Genomic DNA, 24,356 nt, shown 5'->3' with positions numbered 1-24,356 from the left:
TACTACTTTCAGTCAACAGTGAGCAGAGTAAGCTGATACAAGGGAGCCCCAAAAGCTGATACATGGCTTAAAAAAAAAGAAATAGAAGTTAATGGACGATAGAGACTGGAAAGTTAAATCTAAAAATATTTTGAATTGTGGTTTTGTATAAACAAATGAGACTCCCATGGTTTAGCCCCAACTCAGCAAAGCAACACAAGTGACTTATCTACAAAGACAAGTGCTTACTGAATAAAGGTCTTGCATAAAGAAAGCGGTGTAAATATCCACAAATAGACCTTGCAGGGGGACAAGGTAATTTAAACAAAACCCACAAAAAGAACTACCAATTAGGTGGAAAATTCTTTGACAACCCCTCTCAAAGTTTATCTTTACTGAAGAGAACAGTCTGCCTGAAGACCCAAGACTGCTTTCATTAGCCAAGTTAATTTTAGGTACACTTGACACTTGGAGGGTATGCTCACAGGCACACAAGAGGTAGAAAGCAAAGACTGACTGGTTCCCTGCAGTGAGTGACAGCAGCCCTAGGAACTCGTTTGAGGCATGACAACATTACAAACTCGTCATTGATTTCATGCTGTCAGAAATATTTGGCAGGACATCTGTTCCCAAAGAAAATGCAGAACACGGTGAAGAGGGGAGCCCATGCGTATTGTGATAAACAGTGGAGCCTAGAAACATGTATTCTGAACAAGGCTTCAGCAGACATGAGTTGGATTTTCAGTTCTGCTATGGACTTACTCTGTGAAAAGCGACTCTAGTTTTTCCTTTGCTTTCCCCCGGCTGAAGGAGACAATATATTCTTTGGGAAATGGACCGTCTCTTAGCTTGGGTAAATAGCACAGCTACGTCCTGCTTTGGGGCCACATACCAGTCCCACAACAGAACCATTTAAACCAAATCTTGAGCTTTACAGCACAGCTGCACAGAGACAAGCTGCTCCTTCATCTCACTGTTGTCACACACCTGAGACTGATGGCACAATATTTAGCGTAGTTTTCCTGCTCACTGGTAACAGAGGAAAAGAACACAGAAAGACAGCAATTGAGATTAGAACAAAACACATCACTCACCAAATAAATCCACTAGTCCAGCTGCAATCAGAATAAAGATGGGGAATTTTTCCTGCATCTTGTGAAGCAGCTCCCGAGTCACCCCAATAACTATATTCAGAGAGGAAGCAGCTTGCTAAGGAGTCTCTGCTGCCTCTTAGCAATGGGCATTTGTTGTGTTTGTCCTGGAAGGGCAGAGTATTGTGTTACTTTATAAGAGCCTAGGTCAGACAGCAACCAATAATCTGTTTCAAAAAAAGAAAAAAAAAAAAAGAAGAAAAAAAGCCTGGACCAATTGGAATCAATTGATTTTTGACAAAAGAAGAGCGTTCACGTGTGTGGCAAAGATGGAAAATGTGATTGTAAACACGAGAGTTTGCCCATGCAAGGCAGCTCTTTCTGTCTGAAGGGTTAAAATAGTACCTTGAGCACAGGGTGCAGTTCTGAGCCCGAGTTCAGAAGCACGTGAATTCTCGAATTCATCCAGAGGAGGGCAACAGGCTCAAAGCTGCGCCAGGGGAGGTTCAGACTGGATATTAGGAAGCATTTCTTTACTGAGAAGTTGGTCAAACACTGGAGCAGGCTTCCTGGAGAGGTGATCAAAGCCTGTGCCTGTCAGTGTTAAAAGGTGTTTGGACAATGTCCTTAATAACATGCTTTAACTTTGTTTTACCCTGAACTGGTCAGGCCGTTGGACTAGCTGATCACTGTAGATCCCTTCCAACTGAACTGTTCTGTAATTCAACCCAATATGGGTCAGAAGGTTTTGCCAGTTTGTGCAGAGACAGATATACGCAAGGATCAGTCCGGATCCCAGATGGAGACACCTCACTAAAGCAATCCATTATGCAGATGTTTGGCTCTGTAAGCCCAAATAAGATGGACATTCTCTCCCCATGACCCTCCAAGCAGGGTTAGGCCACAGAGGAAGGCAGCTGGTGGTGCTGCTTCTATCATTCTATCAAGCCTGATGGATCCTTTCTTCCTTAGGCTTACAAGCATTCGCAAAGCATATTCTGAATTCAAGAGACACAGAGAAAAGCCAACACACGCTGAAGAGAAGCAAATTACAGTATAGCAACTAACCCCACCTAGCTGAGAGCACCCTGGACTAACACTTTGGTGAGAAAGGAATGAGATCAGCGAAAGAACAAGCACCACAAATGCTAAGCAAGCATACAATTTAAACTTTCATAACAACCAAAGAAGAGACCAGAGGCTTCTTAGGCAAAGCCATAGTTACACTCCTTTTAGCTTTAACTGTAAGGCTGTAGTATCCTTGCAAATACTCATCTGGAGATAGTAAGCAGTGTATTTCAGGCATCTTTTTAGTGCCAGGCACCTGCACAGACACAAACAGCGAGTGAAACTCTCAGAGACAGGAAATGTGGAGCAATGCAGGTTGAGGAGATAAAACATTACACAGCCATGACTGTTGGGGGTGCAGTGGAAATCCTATGTAAAAAAATGAGCAAAAGTCAGATAAGCAGAATAACGACAAGACAGAAAAGCACTGCAAAAGACACTGAGGACAAGGTGATTGCTCTAGGGAAGTAACAATAAGCCATTATCCATCCTTCAGCAAACTGAAAAAATGTAGTTTAGTAGATAATACCACAGATAAGGTGCCGACAGATAAAATTTCTAGTCCTAGCCATGTCACTCACCTGAATGTGGTAACCAAGGTCAGGTCACTTCATCTTTATCCCCACTCCAAGTTGTCTGGGAAAGAAAACAATCCCGACTGGCACTTGCACAGCACCTGACACACAGAGCCCCAGTTTTAGTCAGTGCCTCTACCCAAAACCAGCACACATTAATTTGTCACGTTTGCCGACACATCAAACCCTTTCCAGAAGGTTCCACTTGCAGAAGTTCCACAGCTCCCAGTTGTGTTTCTGCTTCTTTCACTGTTTCACAGTCAAACCATTGCCTGGGCTTGGCCTCACTATCAGCTGTGTGAAGACAAGCCTGCATTACCCTGATTAGAACAGATAAGCTATTTTGCATCCTGTGATCAAAGTTTGCAATTTGCAATTCAACCCACATCACGTTTGACAAACAAAAAGTGGCATCATGCATCAGCATGGACACCGGCCTTGGAACTGTTAAGACTAAACAGCATGAAACTTTACAACTAAAGATGTAATTCTGCTGGAAACAGTACTTAGTACACTCATAGTCTCTGCAGACCACTTACCCTTGAGAAGCATCGGTCTCTTCCCACAGCCTGTCATGAGTTATACTACCCGAACACCAGTCAAGATATATTCCTAAACTAAGATCTGGTGCAACTGTTTCACAAGTATAAAGACACTACAGAAGTGAACCATAAATCCACAGCAACTCCCAGCTCGGATCTACTGACAGGTTCTTTGTTCTTCAATTGACATGACAGCTTGTACAAGCTCAATGCCCCTTCTGTAACTGCTTGATCGCTCAAGTCTGCTTCCCAACCCCGTATGTCAGTAGCTCCTGCTGGTAACCTGGTACAACTGTAAAAATTCTGCAACAGTTAATTCTTTTTGAGGAGGACAAATCAATTCTCAAACATCTTTTGCAGAAAGAAGTTTGAAGCAATTCTCTTACCTGATCACCATGTTCTTCAGGGGACAATAGCAACTGGCATGTGAAAGGTTCCATTAAGTAAAACACAGCTTGTCAAGTTAAAAAAAAAAAAAAAAAAAAAATCAAGAAAATCTTTAGCTTTTAGGCTTTTAAGAGGATTTTGACTCTCCTGTAATTTTCTGGTGACACATTCCACCTGCTGTTCCCCTCTGACATCCTGCCTCTGTAAACACAAGATTCAATAACTTTTTTTCCATAAGACAATGTGTGGCGTTTGTCAGGTTTGGAGCATAGTGCTTATTTTAACCCTTACTTGAACCTTACACACAGCATTTGTTACATATTTGTCTAGGCAGGGCATAAATTAATGGCAGGAGCTTAAAAAAACCCCAGTGATATTATCAATTGTGTGCTTCTCACTGTCAGGGGAGAAAAACCAGGTGCAAGAATTTCCTTCTGAAGTGGGAAGATGATTCAGCTGCTATTTTGAAAATGAGATGATATATAATTTGTCAGCCACTGTTCTGAAGGGACAAGATTACATACAGAATAGACACCCACATGTGTCAAGGAGGCAAACTGAAGAGCCATTTTGAGGTCAAACATGACTTGACCTGTGCTTCTTCATATAAATGTAATATATTCTTTTGTTTCCTGTGTTTGAAATCAAGACAAAAGAAGTATTTATGGCCAAAGCCCTCATCTAGCCGAAGTTCTACAAGCTTTTAGTATTGATTTGTGTCTATGTGCATCTGTTTATTTGCAAAAAGACTATTTGTTAAATTTGACAGGCTTCTGCCCGCAGTACTGTAGCTGCTGTTCTGTTAGCACTGGAGTCCTCAACAGATACGCTTTCCAGAAGGATCTTAAACTGCCTTTTTGGAGTAACACATAGGAAGTAAGAGCAATGCATTACTCCCTTTCCTTTCAAGTTACACTTGCCATTAGCGCTAATTCATTTTTGACCTCTCCAGAAAAAAGACACTAGAAGGATGCACCATTTGTGTTATTATTTAAAAAAAATAAGTAACTGTAGAGGAGATTAGAGATGAACACAAGGGGCCATGAGAAAGCGCTTAAGATCAGGAAACTCCACACAAAAGTAAAGGACAAAGAGATACCATTAAATTTACAAAGATAGTAAGCGTAACGCTACTACAATAAACAGCCCATAATTCATAAACAAGCCTCATTGTCATAAGTCAACACTAAGACTGAGTGCTTAGCGAAATTAAGACCAACATATTTAAGCAGGTAAGTATGAGGTTTAAGGTTTAAGCAAAGTGCGATACCAAATCATAATCTGCCCACCAGAGGACAGCGTATGGAGGGGAGGAAAAAGGATTCTTCAAAAATCACAACTCATATTTTTTTTTTCTATTTACTTCTAATACACTGGATACTGGACCCAAACTGGAAAATAGACTAGGTGGAGCCATTGGCCAATGATTAACCAGCAAGGAAATCACCAGTAAGAAAGGACAACATCATTTATTAAAGCAAAGATAAGCTTAATGCAAGCCATTGTTTTAGTTGTTAGCCTAGATAATAAATTATCTCTTCTAATACTTATACTGATATTATTTCACTGGCTCCTACGGAGGACCAGCACACACTTTGACAGGCAATTGAAAAGTTGATGTGCTTTTGAGTTAGTTTTATTAAGGAAGAGAATACTCAACAGCAAGTGATATTAACAGCACATTTTGAAGGTCTCTTGAAGATTTCAGACACTATGCACGTGTTTCATAGAGGAGTTCAGGATAGCCAGTCCATTGAGTTTCCGCAGTTGAATAACATGCCTGAAAAGACAACAGAAAGGTTGCTGCGGGCAGCAAGATTACTAACAATAAAAATTTTAAGCTTCCAGTGCTCTGCTATACCCCATGCCCAAACTCTCAAGGATGTTCAATGCCACATTCGATAAATTCCTCCTAAAGTAGTATGAGAAACAGAGTTTCCAGATCACTATTTCCCACAAAAAGGAAAATAAAACTAAATAATACTTGACAACTGCTCAAATAGGTGACATTTCAAATTAACAAAACTAAGAAAGTCAGGTGTTTCCCTTTTCTCTCTCCAGTGTGTTGCAAAACCTCAGAGCAGATACTTCATCGCTCGTTGGGGAGCTCCAGCGGAAGCAAGGTACTTTTTGGAACTTAAGCATTACTCCTTGCTGTCTGCAGCGGTTCAGGATGTATATTAATAAGCTGAACTCAGCTCCTCCGTCCTGAATGCAGTTCAAGATCCAGCTGACAGTTTGCAGCTAACTACAGCTTGACATATTCTTAGCAGGCAGCAGCAGACACGCTTTGCTGACATTTATACTTTGGTTTTGCTCTCTTTATTGTTCTGACCTCTACAGACTTGTGTAACACCACTCCTCCTCCTTCCATTCTTCTAGCGCAGGTAACACCAGAAAGCAGCATAAAATGAACTCCTTATAAAACATGTTAAGACAGACGAATAAAACCACAGGAGCCCTAAAGCAGTACTGTGAGGACAGTACCACAAGTGGGAATTCTAGTTGGAGGAAGGGGAATAGATTTCATGGAGCATTTATAAAAACTAATCACTTGCCCTGTACCTGCTTGCTCTACAAATAGAATTGACTTACACTGGTCAGTTTTTCAAGAATTGTCACCTGCTAACAACCAAACAGTGCAGGAGAACAAGTATAATTTTTACAATACCTTGGTTCGGCGACGCAAAGCTTTCCTAGAGCAATGGCTGCATTCTCCTGCACTGAAGTTCTTGTAGCATCACCACCAGCGTGTTTCAACAAAATCATCACAACATTAGAATTCAGTAAGGATGTCGCTGCTCCGGGAACTGCGAGGCATTGGCCAAGGCAAAAAGCAGCATTTCCCACAATCATTTCATTCTCTGAGTCCAAGAGCTTCAGAAGCACACTGAACCCTGGGAGAAAGAGAGATTAATTGTACAGAATGCACACAGATTTGTTCAAGTAGCACTGATATTTTTCCCGTCTTTACCTAGACTCCTAGGGAGTGAGCATTGTTCAGTGTTGGGCATTTTTCTAGGAAACCTGGAGGTGCGAGGGAATTTCATAGCAAGGTTCAGGATCCAGCATGCAGTCTCAGCTGCACCTGCTTAGATGTCTTTCTCACAAAACTGAACCTACACTCTAAGAGGTTCTCTAGCACAGAGCTCGTGTTTCTGCATTTAACATTTCTCTGAAACTGAACATGCCACCTTTGCTGCTTGCAGGATCTTGCACTGGCCTCTCACCCCACCATACCGGCAGGGCATGCACAGAGCAGAGCACTTACACCTGACAGAAATGCTGCTGCAGAAAGAAGAGCTGAAAAAAAGGAACATAGAAAAGCTTTCTGTATCTGGTTAGCTAACATAAAGCAGCCCAGCTCATCTACTTCTATAACTAATGTGGAGTGGCAGAGCATTCTGCCTATACTCGACAGAGTTGTATAGCTCTTGCTGGCATCTGTAAGCAGCAGCAGCACCTCCAGCTACAGAATCTGGAAACATTCAGATAAACCACTTTCTAAATAAAATACAGCCACAGCTTTCACATGCATGAAGTTTCCTTGGGGGTTACATAAGTTTGCTTTGCTTTTCTTTAACGGTCCCATCTGTTCTTCCAGATCACATCCCACCTTTCCTGCTGCAATATCTTCTGAAAAGGGAGTGCTGCTCCAGACGGCATCAGCGCTGGTGCAGAAGCTGAACTAAGTGGCCCAGCTGGAATGCAATTTAATGTCATGGGACTACAGCTTGATTCCAACAGGCTCCTAGCACCAGGGCAACGTCTAGGTTGGCAAACAGAGGTGACAAAAATACGTAATAGTGACTTCTCGCAAGATTAATACCCAAAGTTCTGGTGGAAAGAATGAGAGTGAAGTGTTATTGCTAATCTGAGGAAATGAAAGGTTCATCTACAGACGATACTGAAAATAATATGGGGTGTACAAAAGGAAGATGATTCCGTGAGAGGTTTTTAATGAGTGGAAATCCCTAGGGTTCAAGTTGAACTACACGAGCTGACAGTTTCTTGACAGGTTGAACCATTTAGATAAAACTTAAGTATTCTCTGTTGTAGGTACATTAGCATTAATTGAACCTGGGTTTTAAAGCAATCTAAGTAGTGTTATACCACATGACTAGAGCAAATATGCTCAAAAATACCCAAGGACACCTGTCTGATAGCATCATTCTGTCTCCATATCAATTTCCTTTTAATACCAGGCCAAATATCCACATGTGAATTGAAGGAAACTATAAACAGCCTCAGCCTCTGGAAATCAGATGTCTAAATGAGGTTTCTTATTTTAGCCACTAACTTTGGGATATAAAACGTAATTCAGTTACAGTTTACAACACTTCTTTCAAAACACATATACCTGTGGCTTTGAAAAAGCATATCAAGCCATTTTACTGAAGCAGCGTTTCTCTAACTCAGGCTCATTATCTGATGTGCCTATTTCCATCCACACACAGAGCTAAGGCTCATTAAGCACTATTTCAGGATGTAAAATGGCACATGACTCAGAAAACACGGTAAAAGTCTTACAAGAGTGAAACCCAGTGTTCAGATCCATTCTAATGGGGAAGAACATATCTGGATGATGCTGAGATTACATCTCTGTGTTCAACCTCTAATTAGTGCAGCTGTCACTTACTTTTATCTGACTTCACTAGATCTTCTTGAGCTTGCCTGTTACTTCTGGTGCAGATGGAAAGGGTCTTTATACCGTAACTGGATGTGATCTGTCCTCCAGTCTAGATGTAATCAGAGTAAGGCATACATTAACAATATACATCATACCCCAACTTACTCAAGGCTACAGAATAGCTTAAGTATCATGGAGACAGTTAGGTATTCCTTACACGTAACCTCAAATACCAAATTAAGACCTTTGTAGAGTATATCTCTCAAGATGAACACAGGCTGAAAACGACGCAAGAACCACCTCCTTCCTGCAAGCCACGAACATAAAAAATTCTCTGAATTTCTGGAGCCCAATTTCTTTCAAACTATTAACTCCTCCGATGCTTGCTAGTTACAAGAGGCAAGCTGAATGGCACATTTTTCTAGACTATTTTTATCTGCCAATTGTAGAATGCACATCTGGCTGGGTGGATACACATTCTGCTGGATACACAGGTGTACAGCAAAACGCTGTCTACAGTTTTAACATACGCATGACTTAGGGAAACTTTGCTTCCAGGTTTGATTTAGCACTCACTGGTAATTAGGGGAAGGGGCTCCATTGCTTTTCAGTGGTCCAAATCAGACCATACCAGTTTTAAGATTTAATCCTCCAGCTGGGCCTGCAGTAGTGGATTCTTGAATTTGCAGGTCTCTGCAAGCAGAGCTGTGCAAAGGCATCTGACTCATACAGGAAGAGCTGAAAAATCTGGGCTATGGACCAGACTACAGAAGGCAGTCTAGTCTCCAAACCGGTGACCTAGCTGAAAATTAAACTTGAGAGCACTGTTACAACAGACAACAGGGATGCAGGCACATGCAGTCAGAGTGACCGCACAGGTCCTTCTCCAAGGAAAGGAGGCTAAACACAGAGGTAACTACAGTTTTCTTAAGGGACAATACAAGCAAAAATAGAGTAAATTTTTAAAAATTAATTTACTTTCAAGAATTTGATCATTTTCTTCACCACCCCTCCTTTCACTGCTTCTTCTATTGCTGAGGAGGACGCTGGCAGGATGCGACTTAGCACTCCAATGGCTCTCTTAATTAGAAAAGAGTGAGAAGGAAAAAAAAAAGTTTATTTGTTCAGACTACTTTGAGAAGTTTTCAAATTATTCTAGTTTTTCAGAATAAAATCAAAGTAATTAAAGTGATAAAAGGAGAAATTTAAGGAAATATAATGAGAAACATCTTTAGGACATGGCTTTTTCATTGCTTACTGGAAACTGAACTCAGCACAGATTCTAAAGACTCAGTGTAGAAAGAGATGAGACCAAGCTGAGATCAAGACAACTCCCCGTATGTTTATTTATTGAAAAAAAATCCTAGTAGAAACCAGCCCAGCTAATTTTTCATTAGTCCATAGATATCCTACTTACTGTCACAATCCTTCCAACCTTATCCTTGAGGAGAGACATGCACCTGCTGCTTACGTCCACAGCGAAGTTCTGAAACAATGTGAAAAACTCATTGTTAGAGCAGAAATGGGTTAACAGACAAAAGTACTCTACCACAAAGAATCCAATGGAGATTGGGGCACACACGGCAGTAAGTTGCTAACACTTCAGCACCCAGATGTAACTTAAGAAATTCTTCCTTCTTGATGGAACCCCTGGTTTTAAATCATTTTGGAACGTGCCAAACACCCAAGAATATCACACAATTGGAGACAGATGCCAAACAAAGCACTTATACCACTATGGAAAGGTGTGTACTTTATACTATTTCTCTCATAACTGTGGGTATATGGGGGTGTGTGGTGGTGATGGAGGAGAAAATATAGTAATTTTTTTCTACTTCACACTCTGTGAACTACCCTTAATGGTAACCTTAAATGCCAATAAAAATTAAAAATTAACTGGACACCACAAAAATCCAGGGGTGGCAGCCTTCAAGTGCTCCAGCATGCCTGCTGTGAAAGAGGGCTCTAAATCCATTTAATGCAGTCAAGTTCTTTTTCACTGTACAGACTGCAAGGTCACAACATTCCACGATCATTCCCTTGCCTATACTATTGGAATGTTCTGGTATCAGGCTTCTATCAGGCCCATTTACAGTGACAAGGGAGGAGGATGCTCTTACTGCTCAAGCAACTCTGAATCTCTGAGGAAGTAATTATAAGAACAACGCTACCAAAGAACATTCATAGATCTTGTATACCTGGATGACCGCATTTGATTCAAGCAGTAGGTTCATCATTAGGCCCAGGACTGCAAATAAACACTCCTGGTATGTGGGTGTGCTGACATCAAGGCACTCGTCCTGTGTACAGAGGAGAAGAGTGCAATCAGTTCAGAGGTGCAGAATATGCACTTCCTCAGTGTGTATTCAGTGTGCTTACTTACACGGGGCATCGGTGTTCCCCTGATGCACCATGAACTCAGAAGGAAGAAAAAGTCCTGTGAGCACCAGAGCTCATGACACCTTTTTGATACAGATTCATTCTTGTGTTTGTTTCACTTTGGGATCTAAAGCTGCACACTCCAAACTTCCGATGTCTGGGCAGTTTACAGGATCCTTTCCCACCCTCTGGATTCTTTAGTTTCTGAGGACTAAGTTCATACCGCATCCTTAACCTGAAAGGGGCCACTTACAATAAGGGACCACTCACTCTCCTCCGCCCATCTATCCATCCACAGCTTATGTGGACAATGGACCGCTCTGACACCTTTATCCAGCTGCCAGATTTGAAAGACCTCAGTCAGGGGTTCAGAGCTATTAGGGGAGGCAGAAAACATGATCACACAGTGCCATTTCCACAGGAGGCAGGGCTGAACACACCATTCCAGGGAGCCATCAAGTTTCTTTACCACAAGCTTTAAGCACGCTTGCCAGCACTCCCTGCACTCAGCCATCTGCATTCGAATGACGACATCTGCACACAGGCTCCCCATGATGCCAATGCAACGGGCAAGGGCTGCCGGGTTCACCAGCCTGGCAGAAGTCTAAAAACAGAAGAGTGGAATAACAAATTAAGAACAAGTGACAAGGAAACAACAAATACATGTTCCTATCCATCTGGCAATGGAAAACAGGGTTCCAGAATCTCTCACCCACCTATGCTAAATCCTGATTGTCCCAAGTCTGCAAGTCACCCTCATTTTCACAATGAATCTCCTGATGATGTTTTAAGAGTCTTGGGAAAACGTGACTGGATTCTGTGGTGCCTAACCTCAGGCTGTGAATATTTCCTACTATCACTTATTTAGGTCACAGAACAGAACATCCTCTGCTGCAGCTGTAATTCCAGTAAAGTATTTTCAAAAGGAGAGAGCAACAAGCAATGTAAAATTGCTATAATCACTGCATTGTCTTGGTGCTTGTTTGGAGAAGTGGAAGTATTTTCCTTTCCAACTGTATCTGCTGTTCTGCAACAGAACCAATCTTCCCTATCGTCTTCCCTCTTCCTGAGGACAGGTTTCTGTGCCAACAGTATTGTAAGTTTATAGCTTAAATAAACGATAACCAGGAAAGGGATCTGAACCACTAAACATCTTTGCCTTGTCACCTAATGCCACCTCTTCACCCTGACCTCTCAGATTAGAAAGAAACAGAGGAAGTCCCTATCCAAGATATAACAAGTTGATGACAGCGGATTAAAGTCACACTAAGAAGAGCGTAACACAAAGCCCAGGGTGAAATCCTGGCCTGAGAGATTACCAGTGGGAACCTGCAACCAAGTCCAGAGTTTTCACTGAACATTAAACTAGTAATGTGTAGAAGAAAGTAAGCATTAAGCATTGGAGACTGAGAACCTTTTCCTGAACAAAGCATATGACAAAACTGCATTTCTTACACCTACAGAACCAGAAACGTGGTAACTACTGCAGTTGTACCAGAGGGGTTCTGTCTAAGAGCAACTGGCTGTAAAACTGGAAAAGTGGTTGTAAGACATGTTTACACAAAAGTAAATCAGAAATAAAGAAACTGAGATCTCTCATACCAGCAACTGGGTGAATAAAGGTAAAGCACCTGTGGAAAACATGACACGACACTGGGTTTTGAACCTGTTGGGGGATAAAGAAAGCCACATTCGGACACCTAAAGTTTTAGACAAAAAACACAGACAAAGGCAACACAACAGCAACATAAAGACAAGATCACTAGCCTCTATCACCAGCTCATTTAGTACATTTCAAAGTACAACTTTATAAAAACAAATGAAGAAACCTCTACCTTTCCTCTTCAGTTAAATCACACAGTATGTTCATGGCACTGCTAGCCCTGGTATCACTGCTGTTGACAAATGTCATCAAAATCTGCAACCATCTGTTATTTAAAAAAAAACCAAAATTTTCGTCAGCTTTTGTTTAATTATTAAAGACCAAAATGGCATTTTTAGCACACCAACACAGTTTATGATCTTAAACTCCTTTGTGTTCAGACCAAGCTCTGCCCTCCAAATACACTCAGTCACCTAACTGCCATTAGAACAGTATTTTGGCACTAGATTCTCTCGCAATATCGTCTCTCCTTGCACAAGTACAGTGATTTTAACACATATAAAATTTCTGTCAGCATCAGAACATTTCATCAACATGTAAGCTTCACAGGCTTTTGAAGCTAAGCTGCTTTGCTGCTGGCGAACATCTTGGGGACAGACAAGTCGAATGCAACAGTCAGGACCAAGAACACCATCAGCACAGCCCAGTACTGAACAGCTGCAACAGACTGTAAAGGCCTGCAGGGAATGTCAATGTTGATGCTTGCATGGCTTAAAAGGACATGCTAAGCAAACCCAACAGTCTTTGAAGGCATTTAACTACAAAGCTTTATGGTAGCGAGATAAAAAATTAACCTCTGCCTGAATAAAAAAGACCATCATAGCATTCACCTTTCGAGCTTTTGGAATAGTGTGAGCTTGTGGGTGTGTGATTTGAACTGCATACAATTCACACGATTTCAGCCTGTGAACCCAGAAGCTCTGCCAAACAGTAAGTACAGCTGTAGTACGTATGCTGGGGTTTCCACGTGCTCCTCCACTGAGCTGAAATTCTCTGCCACTCTTCCCCAGCTTTGTAGCACAGTAAGAGAACCTATAGTCTTGTCTCTTTCTAATGATGATCCGACTGCTGAGAAGCTCAGTATCTGCAACATTACTTTCTGAACTTCCTAACTCTTTTCAAGCCATCAGGCCCAGGATCTCTTTCAGAAGCTGACAGAAGATTTTTCAGCCTCCTGGTATTTCAGGACATGGTGATATTATCTGCCTTTTTTAAGCATCCTTGCAGATGTGTAATTTCTTTAACCTTTCCTCCCAAAGAAAAATATCTCTAATTAGTGTTGTATATCATATAGTGAAGCGTATAGAACTGTTGGAGAATCTTTTCTGCTCATCCATTACTTCAAACGATGTAGTACAAAACAGTAAATTAAAATTTCTGCTCTGCTTAACTCCAGAAAGAAATAGCAGGGATAACACGATAAAGGTAATCAACTGTTGTTTCCTTCTGCACTCAGTGAGTCATGGCAACACTGAATAATCATAAATACCAATTACAAAATGAGAAGAGAGTCGCAGCTTGAAGCCACGAGCTATTAAGAAAGAGACAACAGCATAAGCTAGTTGTGCTTGACAAACACACACTTACTGGTTTACAACAAGGTAACTACACCTCAAAATTACATGAACGTGCTCAGGAACAAGCCCTTACTTTGTATGTTCACAGACATCTTCAGATACAAACTTTACTAAAGTTTTTCCCACACGCCTTTTAATTTTGCTTAGCTAGGCCCGTCCCTCAAGGACGGAAGTCTCAGTGTCATTATGTTCCTTTCAGAAAGCCTGTCCCCTTGGTGCTAGTGGAATGAGTTCTGAACAGCTGTGAACTCAGGCACTGAGGCAATGTTTCTGAGGTACAGTAGTGTTTATTACTTGGTTAGGTCCTGGTGCCTGACCAGCAGTCTCCTCCCATCCTCATTCTCTGAGTAAAGGGAAATTAGTGCCAGTGTTGCCTTCTGGATCTCTGACACCCCACAAGACAGCAGTTTTGGCAGCTGTGCATTCACATCAGGGTGAGTCAATAGAAGACGCTGATTTTCTGCTAAAGAAAGAGAAAATCCAAGAATAACGTCACACACAATGACATCCCCATTACTCTTACAATTTTTTTCCCCCTAGGTGCTGATTTAACAAGTTTAATGTCTTTATTTCATGCACTAATGTGCTCATTGACTCTGATGTGTTCATCTTGCATAACACTCCTGCAGTGCAATGGTAAAGGCAGAACACCCACCAATCTTTGTGGGTGAATGTCAAAGGAATTCAGCCTTCTCTAATGGCACTTCTATAAAACTCTGCTTTTTGCTGGTATAACTGCTTAAAAAAGACAAAATGATACAAGCGATATTATCTTAAGAGCAGCAATAATCACAGGGAATTTACTTTCCACCCCTTCAGTAGATTTAAAAAGCTTACAGAAGCAGACTGGAAATTTCACCTCATGATGCACGAAACTGCCAAACTTGTGTTAGCTGCTAATAGTATTGACCTGTAAAACTTTGTTTACGATAAGGTCTAGACCCAAGTGCTCTGGGAAAGTGACTTTCATGCCAAACAACAATTTTAGAGTCAGTAAGTGCCATATTAACAGTACATTAACAATGATTAACGTGGATTACATAGTATTACCATTCCCAGCGCAGACTGCTTGCCAAAGGAAGAGAAGAGATACAGTCATTTCCACTTCAGCAGTGTTTTTTCTCTCCGCACAAAAGCCCCTAAATTAGAAATGTTTGCTTGTAAAAAGAGCAAAGGACGTATCGAACAATTAGCTCTTTGGCTAGGGAAATCAGCAAAGCCCCACAGAGATGAGGCTCTGCCACACAAACACTTCAGCTCATAAGCTCTAAGCCCAGAGCATTGGTTAAACATTTTTACGACTATCAGACTTGTTTTCCAGAGGACCTCCCCCAAGATCAGATTTCTGATCCAGTAGCTCTACTCTCCCCTCAACAGGCCCAGACCCTATACAGGCATTCCCCAGCACAAAACAGTGATAAATTCAGTTCTGCACTGAGATAGTTGTGAATAGCCAGAGAGGAAAATCTTTGAGCCAATTTGGAAGTGCTTGATCTCTGAAGTCTGTTTACAGGCAACACTCAAAACACTAATAAGCCCCAAAGAACTCCCTGTGCTGCACTCCCACTGAGAGCCTTAAAGAACAGCTCTCCTGCCCTGCACAACCCAAGCGTGCTCTTCTGAACCAACTTCATTGTGCAAAAGATGCGATTTGAAAATTTTGTACGTCTTATTTGTTCCCATTATCTATCTGAACCTGACTCTACAAATACACATTCAGACAAGAGATCCCTCTGAAAACAATGTTTATAAAGCAATACAGATAAACAAAGTCAGATCTGTTTCTTGATTACCAAAACACAATATAATGGCAACTAAGAAAATAACGTCAGCAGAAGATACAGGTCACCAGAGATGACCCTCTTCCTTGATTACAGGATTAGGGAGTTTCACAGGTTACATTACAGAGCTATATGGCCAAATATTTACTGATGACAATCAGTAGCACCAGGGAGTCTAGCCAGGCATTCTTAAGGCAACTAAGTGCTTTCAGATGTTCTTTTATATTAAGTTGAGGGGTTTTAGTTAGTGGGTTTCTTTTTTCATTTGTTTTTGAGTTTTTTGGGTTTGGTGTTGTTGGTTTTTTTTGTTTTGGTTTTTTTTTTTTTTACAAATCTGCTCTCACCATGAGAGAGGATAACTGTACAGAAATAGGAGACAAAAGCAGAAATTCATTAATTCTGTCTGTTCACTGCATCTAAGAAAGCACTGTTTGTGCAGAAGTCAGATATGTCAGACCATTCAGACATTAAAATCTGTTATTGCATTATCTTTTAATCATTTCATCTGCATTTCAAGAGGTGATTGTGTTTCTTGAAAACAATATTTTCATTTCCTCATGCTGTTACACCCTACTGTTTTCCTTTGGAGAGCTCTTACCGTCTTATAATCTCGTTGTCTTTGAGGATACTGAAGCCATTGTTTGTTCTAAATAAAGTTTGCTCAGTGCCTGAAAAATTCAGAGATAAACAAATCAGCCCTATGGTCTATCTGGCCGATGTATTATGGTGAAGGCAGACTCCTGCTCTTCTGTAACAGAGTGTTAAAAGAAAAGGTCACTGAATCAACAGCTCTGGGGAAAGAACACCATTAATAGTGTGGAAAAGCTCCAAGAATGCAACTTGAAGCAGAAGCACCTTTGAAGCTGAAGAGTGCTCTAATTCATGCCTCGTGCTGTAAAGAATAACTGACTTCAACTTAACGGGTTTTTAGGTAGACTGAAACATGAGACCAGCTGTGCAAATCAATTTGCTTCAACAGAGAATTACAAATATTTCTAAATAAATGAAACAGCTCTTAAGAGACCCAAATCTCTAAGAAGTCTTAACAGCTCAGCTACAACATCGGTCTAGTTCTAAAAATATATATGTAAATTTCTACTGGCCATAAATTTTGAAATATCAAATATTGCTGATTTGATGTTTTAAACGCAGGAATAGTTTTCCCCATTCCTTTAAAAATTACTCCACTTGTATTCATCTACTTGGATTATAACTCCCTTGATCAACAACCTTTGCATCAAAGACTTACAGTCTTTCACGGCTCCTGTCAGAAGTCTGATCCCTCCTGTATAGTCCAGGACATTCTGGTCAGGCCTATCAAGTTTCTGTAGCAGTTCTTTTATGGACAGAGCAGCAAACTTTCCAGACTGAACTTCCTTCATTGTTCTCTCTTCATCTTTCACTCTTTTCTCCTCCAAGTTTACCTCGTTCATGCAATCTTGGAAGTCAAAAGAAAACAAAGCATGGCAGTTGCATGTGTTGAGATGGTCAAATGTTAAGTGAAAGATGAAGCTGACTCCATGACAGAGAGATTCTACGTACAGATGCAGAGAATGACCCACAGCTCTGGGGAGTGAAACAGAGCTTAAAGAAGAAACAATCAGAAACAACAGCTGCATGAAGAGACTCCACTGAAAGGTCTGAAGAGCAGCACGGTGGTTTCAATTAAGTTCCATCTTGACCAGAAAACAAGGGATGGCAGTGTAAAAATTTCTATTTCTTACCTTTAAATAGGTTTTCCTTCTGGGGATCAATTTGTAAGATCTTCTCATAACACTGCCTGGACTTAACAGAGAAAGAAATGGGCTCTCAATTTAAGATATAAAAGGGAAAATGATGAAAAGAATATATCCTAGTCAGAGTCACCCTGTTAAAGCTCAAAAGTTCTTGGGCCACAGTACTTAATAAACATGAAAAATAAAATTTATGGAAACACACAAGTCAAAGCTTTCATAATTAAAAATGTAAGTTGAATATTATTCTCAGTCCCTACATCTGCCTGCTATTTCAAACTAAAAGGAAAATTTCAAGTACAAAACCTATGAACATACTCGCAGGAACAAAAAAGCAAGGTTTCAGTGAGAAAACAGAAGATGAGGCACAGCATTAAACCTGCAGGAACTGTAATTACTAGCAGAGATCAGGCACGTGCATCTTTATCTTTTATTTGTGCATTTTGTGTATCTTGAGCATACACTCAGAAATAAACTGATCACCAAGCTTACAACAGGGAAGACCCCTCTTCGCAGATCAAGCTGCCAAGAACAACTCAAGGTGGATTTCATGTGACTCGTATTGTCCATGCTCTACAGTTACTTGTAGTGAAGTCATGTCTGACAAGATCAGAAATGCTTTTGAGCTTGGCTGCTCTCCTCTTCAGGCTCTTTATTATTTTTGAGGATGAAAGGTCAGGGTTGCACTAAAATATCCGGCAGCTTACTTCAAGCTTAAGTATTTCTTATTAGAATGTTCCATTATTTTAACAGTACTTATGCTTCCATAGGTTTTCACGCATGAAATGCACAATGAAATCTTTTATTCAACATTCATTTCACTAGGATCTTGGAAAAAAAAATGATAATCACTCTCACTAGCATCTTTCATCTTAACAGTTCACTTAACTTGAAATTTGTAGAGATTTTTCTCATCCACAGGTGATGTGCAATCATTTCTTAGTTATATGCAGCAACAGATTAGTAACACCCGCTGCACAGAGCAAGTTAAGATAAAAGAAGTGAAATATACTTTACTCAATTGTCTCTTTGGGGGAAATATAGTCACTGCTAGTAGACTGCAATCACAAGAGTCTGCAGTACCTGACAAGGACACTCCTTCATTCTGGTCCTTACCTGAGCTGAAATATGGCACTTCCAGCACTACCACGTCCCCGAGGATGCACTGCTAATATCTATCTTGAAGCACTTCACCAGAAGTGCCAAACATGGGATCCTCTGAGTGAACACACAATCCTTGCAGACTCCTCAAACACTCACCCAGTCTAGACTCAAGCCTCACAGCAGCAGATAAAGCTTGCTGTCTTGGTGTCTGACAGCCGAGTGGTGACAAATTCCCACCAGATAAACCATGTATACTGAGTAGAAAATTCCCTCATTCTTTTGAGGTTGATTAGAGTACAATCTTGTAGTGTACAGCTACACAGAAGCGTCCTTCTACATTTTGTGTGTACCAAAGTAAAGGACACAGGCTATTCTACTAGATGTGGAAAGAAGACTTGACTTTAGAATTACTAGTCTTTGCAAAGCACAGAAAATTTCTCTGAAGTCTAAAGGCTCAGCATACTTCCATATGACCGATTTTTAAGGTCACAGATTTCTGCCTCTCACCCACAACATCACATCAAAAGCAGAACAAAACATGGTCCCACAGCCACAAGATTTGGTCAGCTTACCTCACTGTAGCGCTTCAGGGCCAAGTGAGCTTTCCCCATTAGAAAACAGGCTTTAATACATTTTTCATTGCACTGTGTTAAAAAAGGAATTGTTAGTTATGTGTTTATAAATTTAAACCTTTTAATATTTTTTCCAGCCTTCTGATTAATAGTTATAGCTACCCAAAATAACTGTAAGCAGAGAAGTGGGTGTTCATACCATCTACTAGATGCACCTAAATTTTATGTGCTGAATTATTACCTCCTGGTACCAACTTTCCTTCCCTATGCAAGGACCACAGGCCTCGGTCTGGGTAAAGGTGGAAAGCAGCGGGTGCGAATATCCTTCCCAGAAAACTGCACTGCAGGCAATATAAGCAGACGCTTATGCTATTAGGTATTAAGGCCTGCAGCAACAAGTCTACAATCACAGACTTCTGTAACAACAGAATTTCCGTGTGTCTTTTGATTAGCCAGGAATGAAAAAGGTACTAATTTTCATTAGCTGTGCACAAGACAAAGCAAGGAAACATCTAGCTCAACACTAACAGATTAGGTAATCTTTTCCAGTTCAATTGTGTGTCAAAAATACCGATTTCTTGAAATGGTGCTGCCAATATTATTAATAATCTGTGTTGTAGTCATGGACACTGCTGATGTAACACAATTGAATAATTTGGATTCAGTTCTTTGGCATTTTATATAATCTTTACCTTTCCCACCAGATCCGGTCTTTGTGAGCTTAAAGAGGTCCTTTTCCCCTTTTAGAAGGGTAGGCAAGATATCGTGTGCCAGCGTGTGCAGTTAATAGCTCGTTACCACTTATAATAAACTTTTTAATTAAAATCTCTTAAGAGCTAGAAAAGCTTCTGCACACAGGCAGCACTGAAATATTAACTGCTTTACACTATTCAAGTTAACTCAGGATGCAGGAATCTGTGCACCACCACCATATTCTTTCATTTCCATTAGCAAGTTGTCTCCATGTCATCAGTTACCCACAAACCTGCCTTCCAGGAGCACTTAACCTGTTCATAAAAGACAGATTCCTGTCAAAGTTACCTTTAATGCCCATTCACAGTCACCAATGGCTTTTTCATACTCATGCATCTTCAGGTAGGCCTGAAATAAAGCCAAGAGAGTTCAGATGGAACAGTTAGAATACTTCAAACAACTTCCACTAACTATTGTACAAACATTACCTAATTAAAAAAAGATAAAGTCAGTCTGTTGATTTGCCTAGCCATTGATTTTGCAGGATAATTACCATCTGTTTCTTAAACATGTCTTCCATCTGCTTGGAGTTTGTAACTTAGAATAAATTTAATAATAAAAAATTCAATACACACATGGATTATACAAAGGCAAGTAGAGAATGCAAAGCAAACGTTAACATTCTAGTTATAAAAGTGATCCCAAACTAAATAAAAAAAATATCAGTGCATTTAAATAAAACTATGAACTAGAACTATTTATTTGTTCCCCACTTATTCAAGCGGAGCAGGGGTTCACCTGTGCCACATCCAAGATGGAGGAGACACAAACACCCCCTGAGGAATGACTAGCCACAGCAGAACTAAAGCTTCTGAGGAATTTGGACACATTGATCAAGAGGGAAGAATTTACACCTTTAATGATCTTCTTTGTGCAACTCTTTCATTAAGTTTGTAAAAAGATTAAAATCTTCAGTCTGCACTGTATCGCTGTTGACTTCCAGCCACAGTAAAAATTAACTGTTGATAATATGGCAGCAAAGCAGAACTCATTAATTCCCGGTAGAGGAGGAAAAATTGTCTGCTCCCTTTTTTAAGCCTCTCTGTAAGGCAACATATCTTACCTTTTTGGAAATTCACTTATATAACAGAACAATCTTCTTAGGTTCTATCCTGGCAAAGTAACAGTAAAAGCAGTATAGTGGTAGCTCATTTCCACACACTGACCTGTGCTCTGTTTGTGTAAAGTTCCTGCTTATCTTTCAGTTTTTCCAGACCTTCAGTGTATCTCTGAATGGCTATGACATAGTCTCCTTTCCTGAAGGCATCGTTTCCCTTCTCTTTCAGAGCTGCAAAATAACAGACATGTATTCAAAAACATGCATTTGGTTTTTATTTCCCCAAATGGTGACTGAGGAAACAGAAGCCAGTCTCCTGTTGGAACAGCCATCAAGATTCCAGTCCAGCTTCACTGCAGCTGTCTTCACTAGCCATTATTTGCAAGGGACCTGTGAGCTGTTCAGTGCACATGATCTCCATTCCTCTTTCAGAGGGCAAACTGCATTTGTCTCTACCTAACCCACCTCTGAAATACTCAGACTCACTCCCTCCATCCCAAACCCTTAGCATAAAGATGGCAGTATGGAGAAGAACAGGTTGCAACAACTCTGTGAAGTATATAACCCCATTATATCCAGCTAATCACCGCTGCGGACATCAGACAACCAAAGCACTCTCAGTGTGCATAAGAATGGCACTAACAGAGGTACCTCAACAGCCTCTTAAATCAGCCCAGCTCCTGCTAAGTAGTTTTTGAAGGCATTAGCTAGAAAAACCTTTAGCAATTACCATTTGCTAAGCGTTCGTTTCTCTTCCTTTGCTTAGCTCGTTCTTTTGCATCCTGTTCCAAAATTGCTAGAAAGCCGTCTTTGAGCCAGGAGAGTTGGTGGTATTTTAGTTAAAAAAACAAACAAACAACAACCAAACAAAACAAAACCACAAAAGAAAAGCTTCATTAAAATCAATCTAGAGATGAGGAAAAAAAGTAATTTCTAAGGTATTTCTGAGTAATTTCTCTACAAAGAAAATATTAAAGGGGACATTTTAACAATTAACTGAAACACGAATGACAAGCTATACAGATAAAGACCACTTAGGATTTGCATACTTGCCTCAAAGTATCTCATCTCTAGAGAAAAACTTGTTTCCTCTAAAATTCAGAATACTAACTTTTTAGATGAGAGGCCAGAATGTGATAACAAAACTACAACAAGCCTCCTACTATGAACAAGTACAGCCACACTGGTAAGATCCTTGAGTGTGCTGCTAGATCTGACTGTATTTTTATTAAGAAGTCACTAAAGAAGTTAGCTTTGACTTTGGCAGGAGTGGAATTAGGTCTTGCATGAAATACCAGCAATCCTTAACTCCATCTCTACTAAAACAGATCGAAGTGATGCTAAATACTAGAGAGAACACTGCCTTACCTGCATTCACTGCCTCTGTATTTGCCGTATCCTAAAAAAAAAGGAGAAACACAGCACATGCATGTACACACATAGATGTTTTGGTAAAACTGAGAGCAGCAAGGGAACACTTGGTTAAGCTGTTTAAAGCTACTGGGTATCCGTAACTGCCAGGCTGATGCATACTGGGAATATCAAATTGACCCTTAAGCAAAGGATAGTAAGGGCTTAATAATTTTTTACGTTACTGGAAAGATTTCCTTTAATGGGACACGCCACTGAAATCCAAACTCTACTGCAGGAATTAAAGCCTAATGAACTTAATGAAGGCACCCTTCTGTCTTTGGCTAGTTTTGCTTAAGTTCCTGAAGCGCAGGTAAAAGCTACAAGTTATGACACCTCAGAGTTCCCATTCAACTTGGATAAATCCAACAGAAGTATTCTGTGTTATTAGCAGTCTTAAGGCAAAGAGAAGGCAACAGCAAGAACCTCCCAATAAAATAATTAGTGAAAAAAATAAAGTCACACTCAGAACATACTTGTAAGTATTGCTCAAAACTTCTTCTCCTGGGCAAGGAATGTGAATTAGTGTTATTTAAAAGACCTAAAGTGCATGCAGCTTGAACTTCAAAGGGAAAAAAACCCTTACAGAAGGTCCTGCGTTGATGACAGTTCTGTTCACTGCAGTCCTGCTTTCTTCCTCCTTGCTGGTTTCTGGGTCATGGAGCCTTTTCTCTATTTCAGCAATGGTTTTTTTCCTGGACAGCTGGGTCTGTGGAATTCAAGCCTTGCAGTAAAGTGGCTAAAAAGGGGATGGAAAAAAAAATATATTTAAGAAGAGATATACACAAAGGACTGTAAGTGGTCCTGGAGGGAGCAGACCAGTCGCGCCTCTAATGACATACACTTTTGAAGGCACTGGCGAGCAGCCCGGCTATTACAAAGGGAAATATTTACAAATACAGCTTCCTGTATACAAATACACTTCCAAGCGCTACCTACGGCTTCTGCGTTATAAAAATTCCTAGGTTTAGAAAGCAACTCTGGGCACCCACAAAGCCTCACCACACCTGAGCTCTTAAGACTTCGCACAGACCAAACTCGGACCGGGGCGGGAGGGGGGCGGGGAAGGGGGGAGCGGGCATTTTCCTCTCCCCATTCCTTCCCTCCCCCGCTCCTTTCAGCCCCCAGGGCCCTGTCTGAGGAGAACGGGCCCGGGCCCGGGTCCCACCGCCCCTCTGAGGAGAACGGGCCCGGGACCGACTCTCACCGCCTCCCCGCGGGCGGCACCACCCCGCCGACCCCCAGCCCCGCCCCCCCAGCCCCCCAGGGGCGGCCGGCCAGCCCGGGTCCCCCCGCACACTTACTGACGCCGTCCACCCGGCGGAGGAACCGCTGGAAATCCTCCTCCAGCCGCGGGGCCAGCATGGCGCCACCAGGGCCGCCGAGCGCTGCCATGGCAACCGCGCCGCCGGCCGCGCGCCCGGCGCGGCGCCCTCGGGGGCGGGGCTATGCAAACGAAGGGGCGGGCGGGCGGTGGCCGCCATTTTGTGGCTGGCCGGTACCTCACCCGCGGGGCCCGCCGCCGCCTCAGCGCGGACCGTCACGGCTCCGGTGCCGCTGGGTGGCTGCGCCGCCGCCCCCCGGGCACAGCCGGCTGCTGTCCTCCGCCCTGTCCGCGGCTGGGCTGCCCTCCCTTAGATAAACCAGCGCGGGGGTGGGGGCGCCACGGCCCGCGGCCCCCCGCGGCTCCAGCGTGCAGCGAGGGGTCCCTCTCCTGGCGCAGCGCGGCCCCTGCGTTTGTGGAAACTCCCGAATTCTTCCTACTCTGATTGTTAAACTATATGTGTACGGAGTTCGGGTCAGGCTGACCCTCTGGAGTCGTCAGGAATGGCTAATAAAGGGACTTGCAATCGCGGGAGGCAGCTTTGGGAGAGGCAAAACAGAACACCCGATGTTTGTGGTGGCCTTGTTCACGTTAAGCTGCTCCGTGAGCTCTTGGGGCCTTCAGCCTCGCCCTGGCAGTGAATGACCTGCCTTATAATGCTGAAAATCACCCTGTAAGAGAAAGGCCCAGGCCCACCACGAGACCTTTCCTCGGACAGCATGCATAGTAGC

General features: G+C 41.8%; 1 protein-coding gene across 1 annotated transcript; it reads right to left on the bottom strand.

Annotated features, from left to right (window-relative positions):
• Window positions 1-5,092: 5,092 nt before the first annotated feature.
• On the bottom strand, window positions 5,093-23,708 carry TTC12 (tetratricopeptide repeat domain 12). The gene is given in 22 exon segments (XM_037409976.1): window positions 5,093-5,422; window positions 6,314-6,539; window positions 8,282-8,381; window positions 9,251-9,352; window positions 9,690-9,758; window positions 10,471-10,572; window positions 11,121-11,255; window positions 12,254-12,317; window positions 12,487-12,579; window positions 14,186-14,351; window positions 14,942-15,030; window positions 16,271-16,340; window positions 16,922-17,110; window positions 17,397-17,457; window positions 19,082-19,153; window positions 20,123-20,182; window positions 21,001-21,122; window positions 21,622-21,699; window positions 22,260-22,290; window positions 22,888-22,998; window positions 23,000-23,040; window positions 23,606-23,708. Coding segments are annotated over 22 exon segments (2,148 nt in total). The 5' UTR covers window positions 23,697-23,708; the 3' UTR covers window positions 5,093-5,346.
• Window positions 23,709-24,356: the final 648 nt, after the last annotated feature.

This window comes from Falco rusticolus, chromosome 16 (assembly GCF_015220075.1).
Source record: "Falco rusticolus isolate bFalRus1 chromosome 16, bFalRus1.pri, whole genome shotgun sequence".
Lineage (NCBI taxonomy): Eukaryota > Metazoa > Chordata > Aves > Falconiformes > Falconidae > Falco > Falco rusticolus.
The sequence above is the reverse complement of the archived record's forward strand: the minus strand, read 5'-3'. Positions and strand labels throughout refer to the sequence as shown.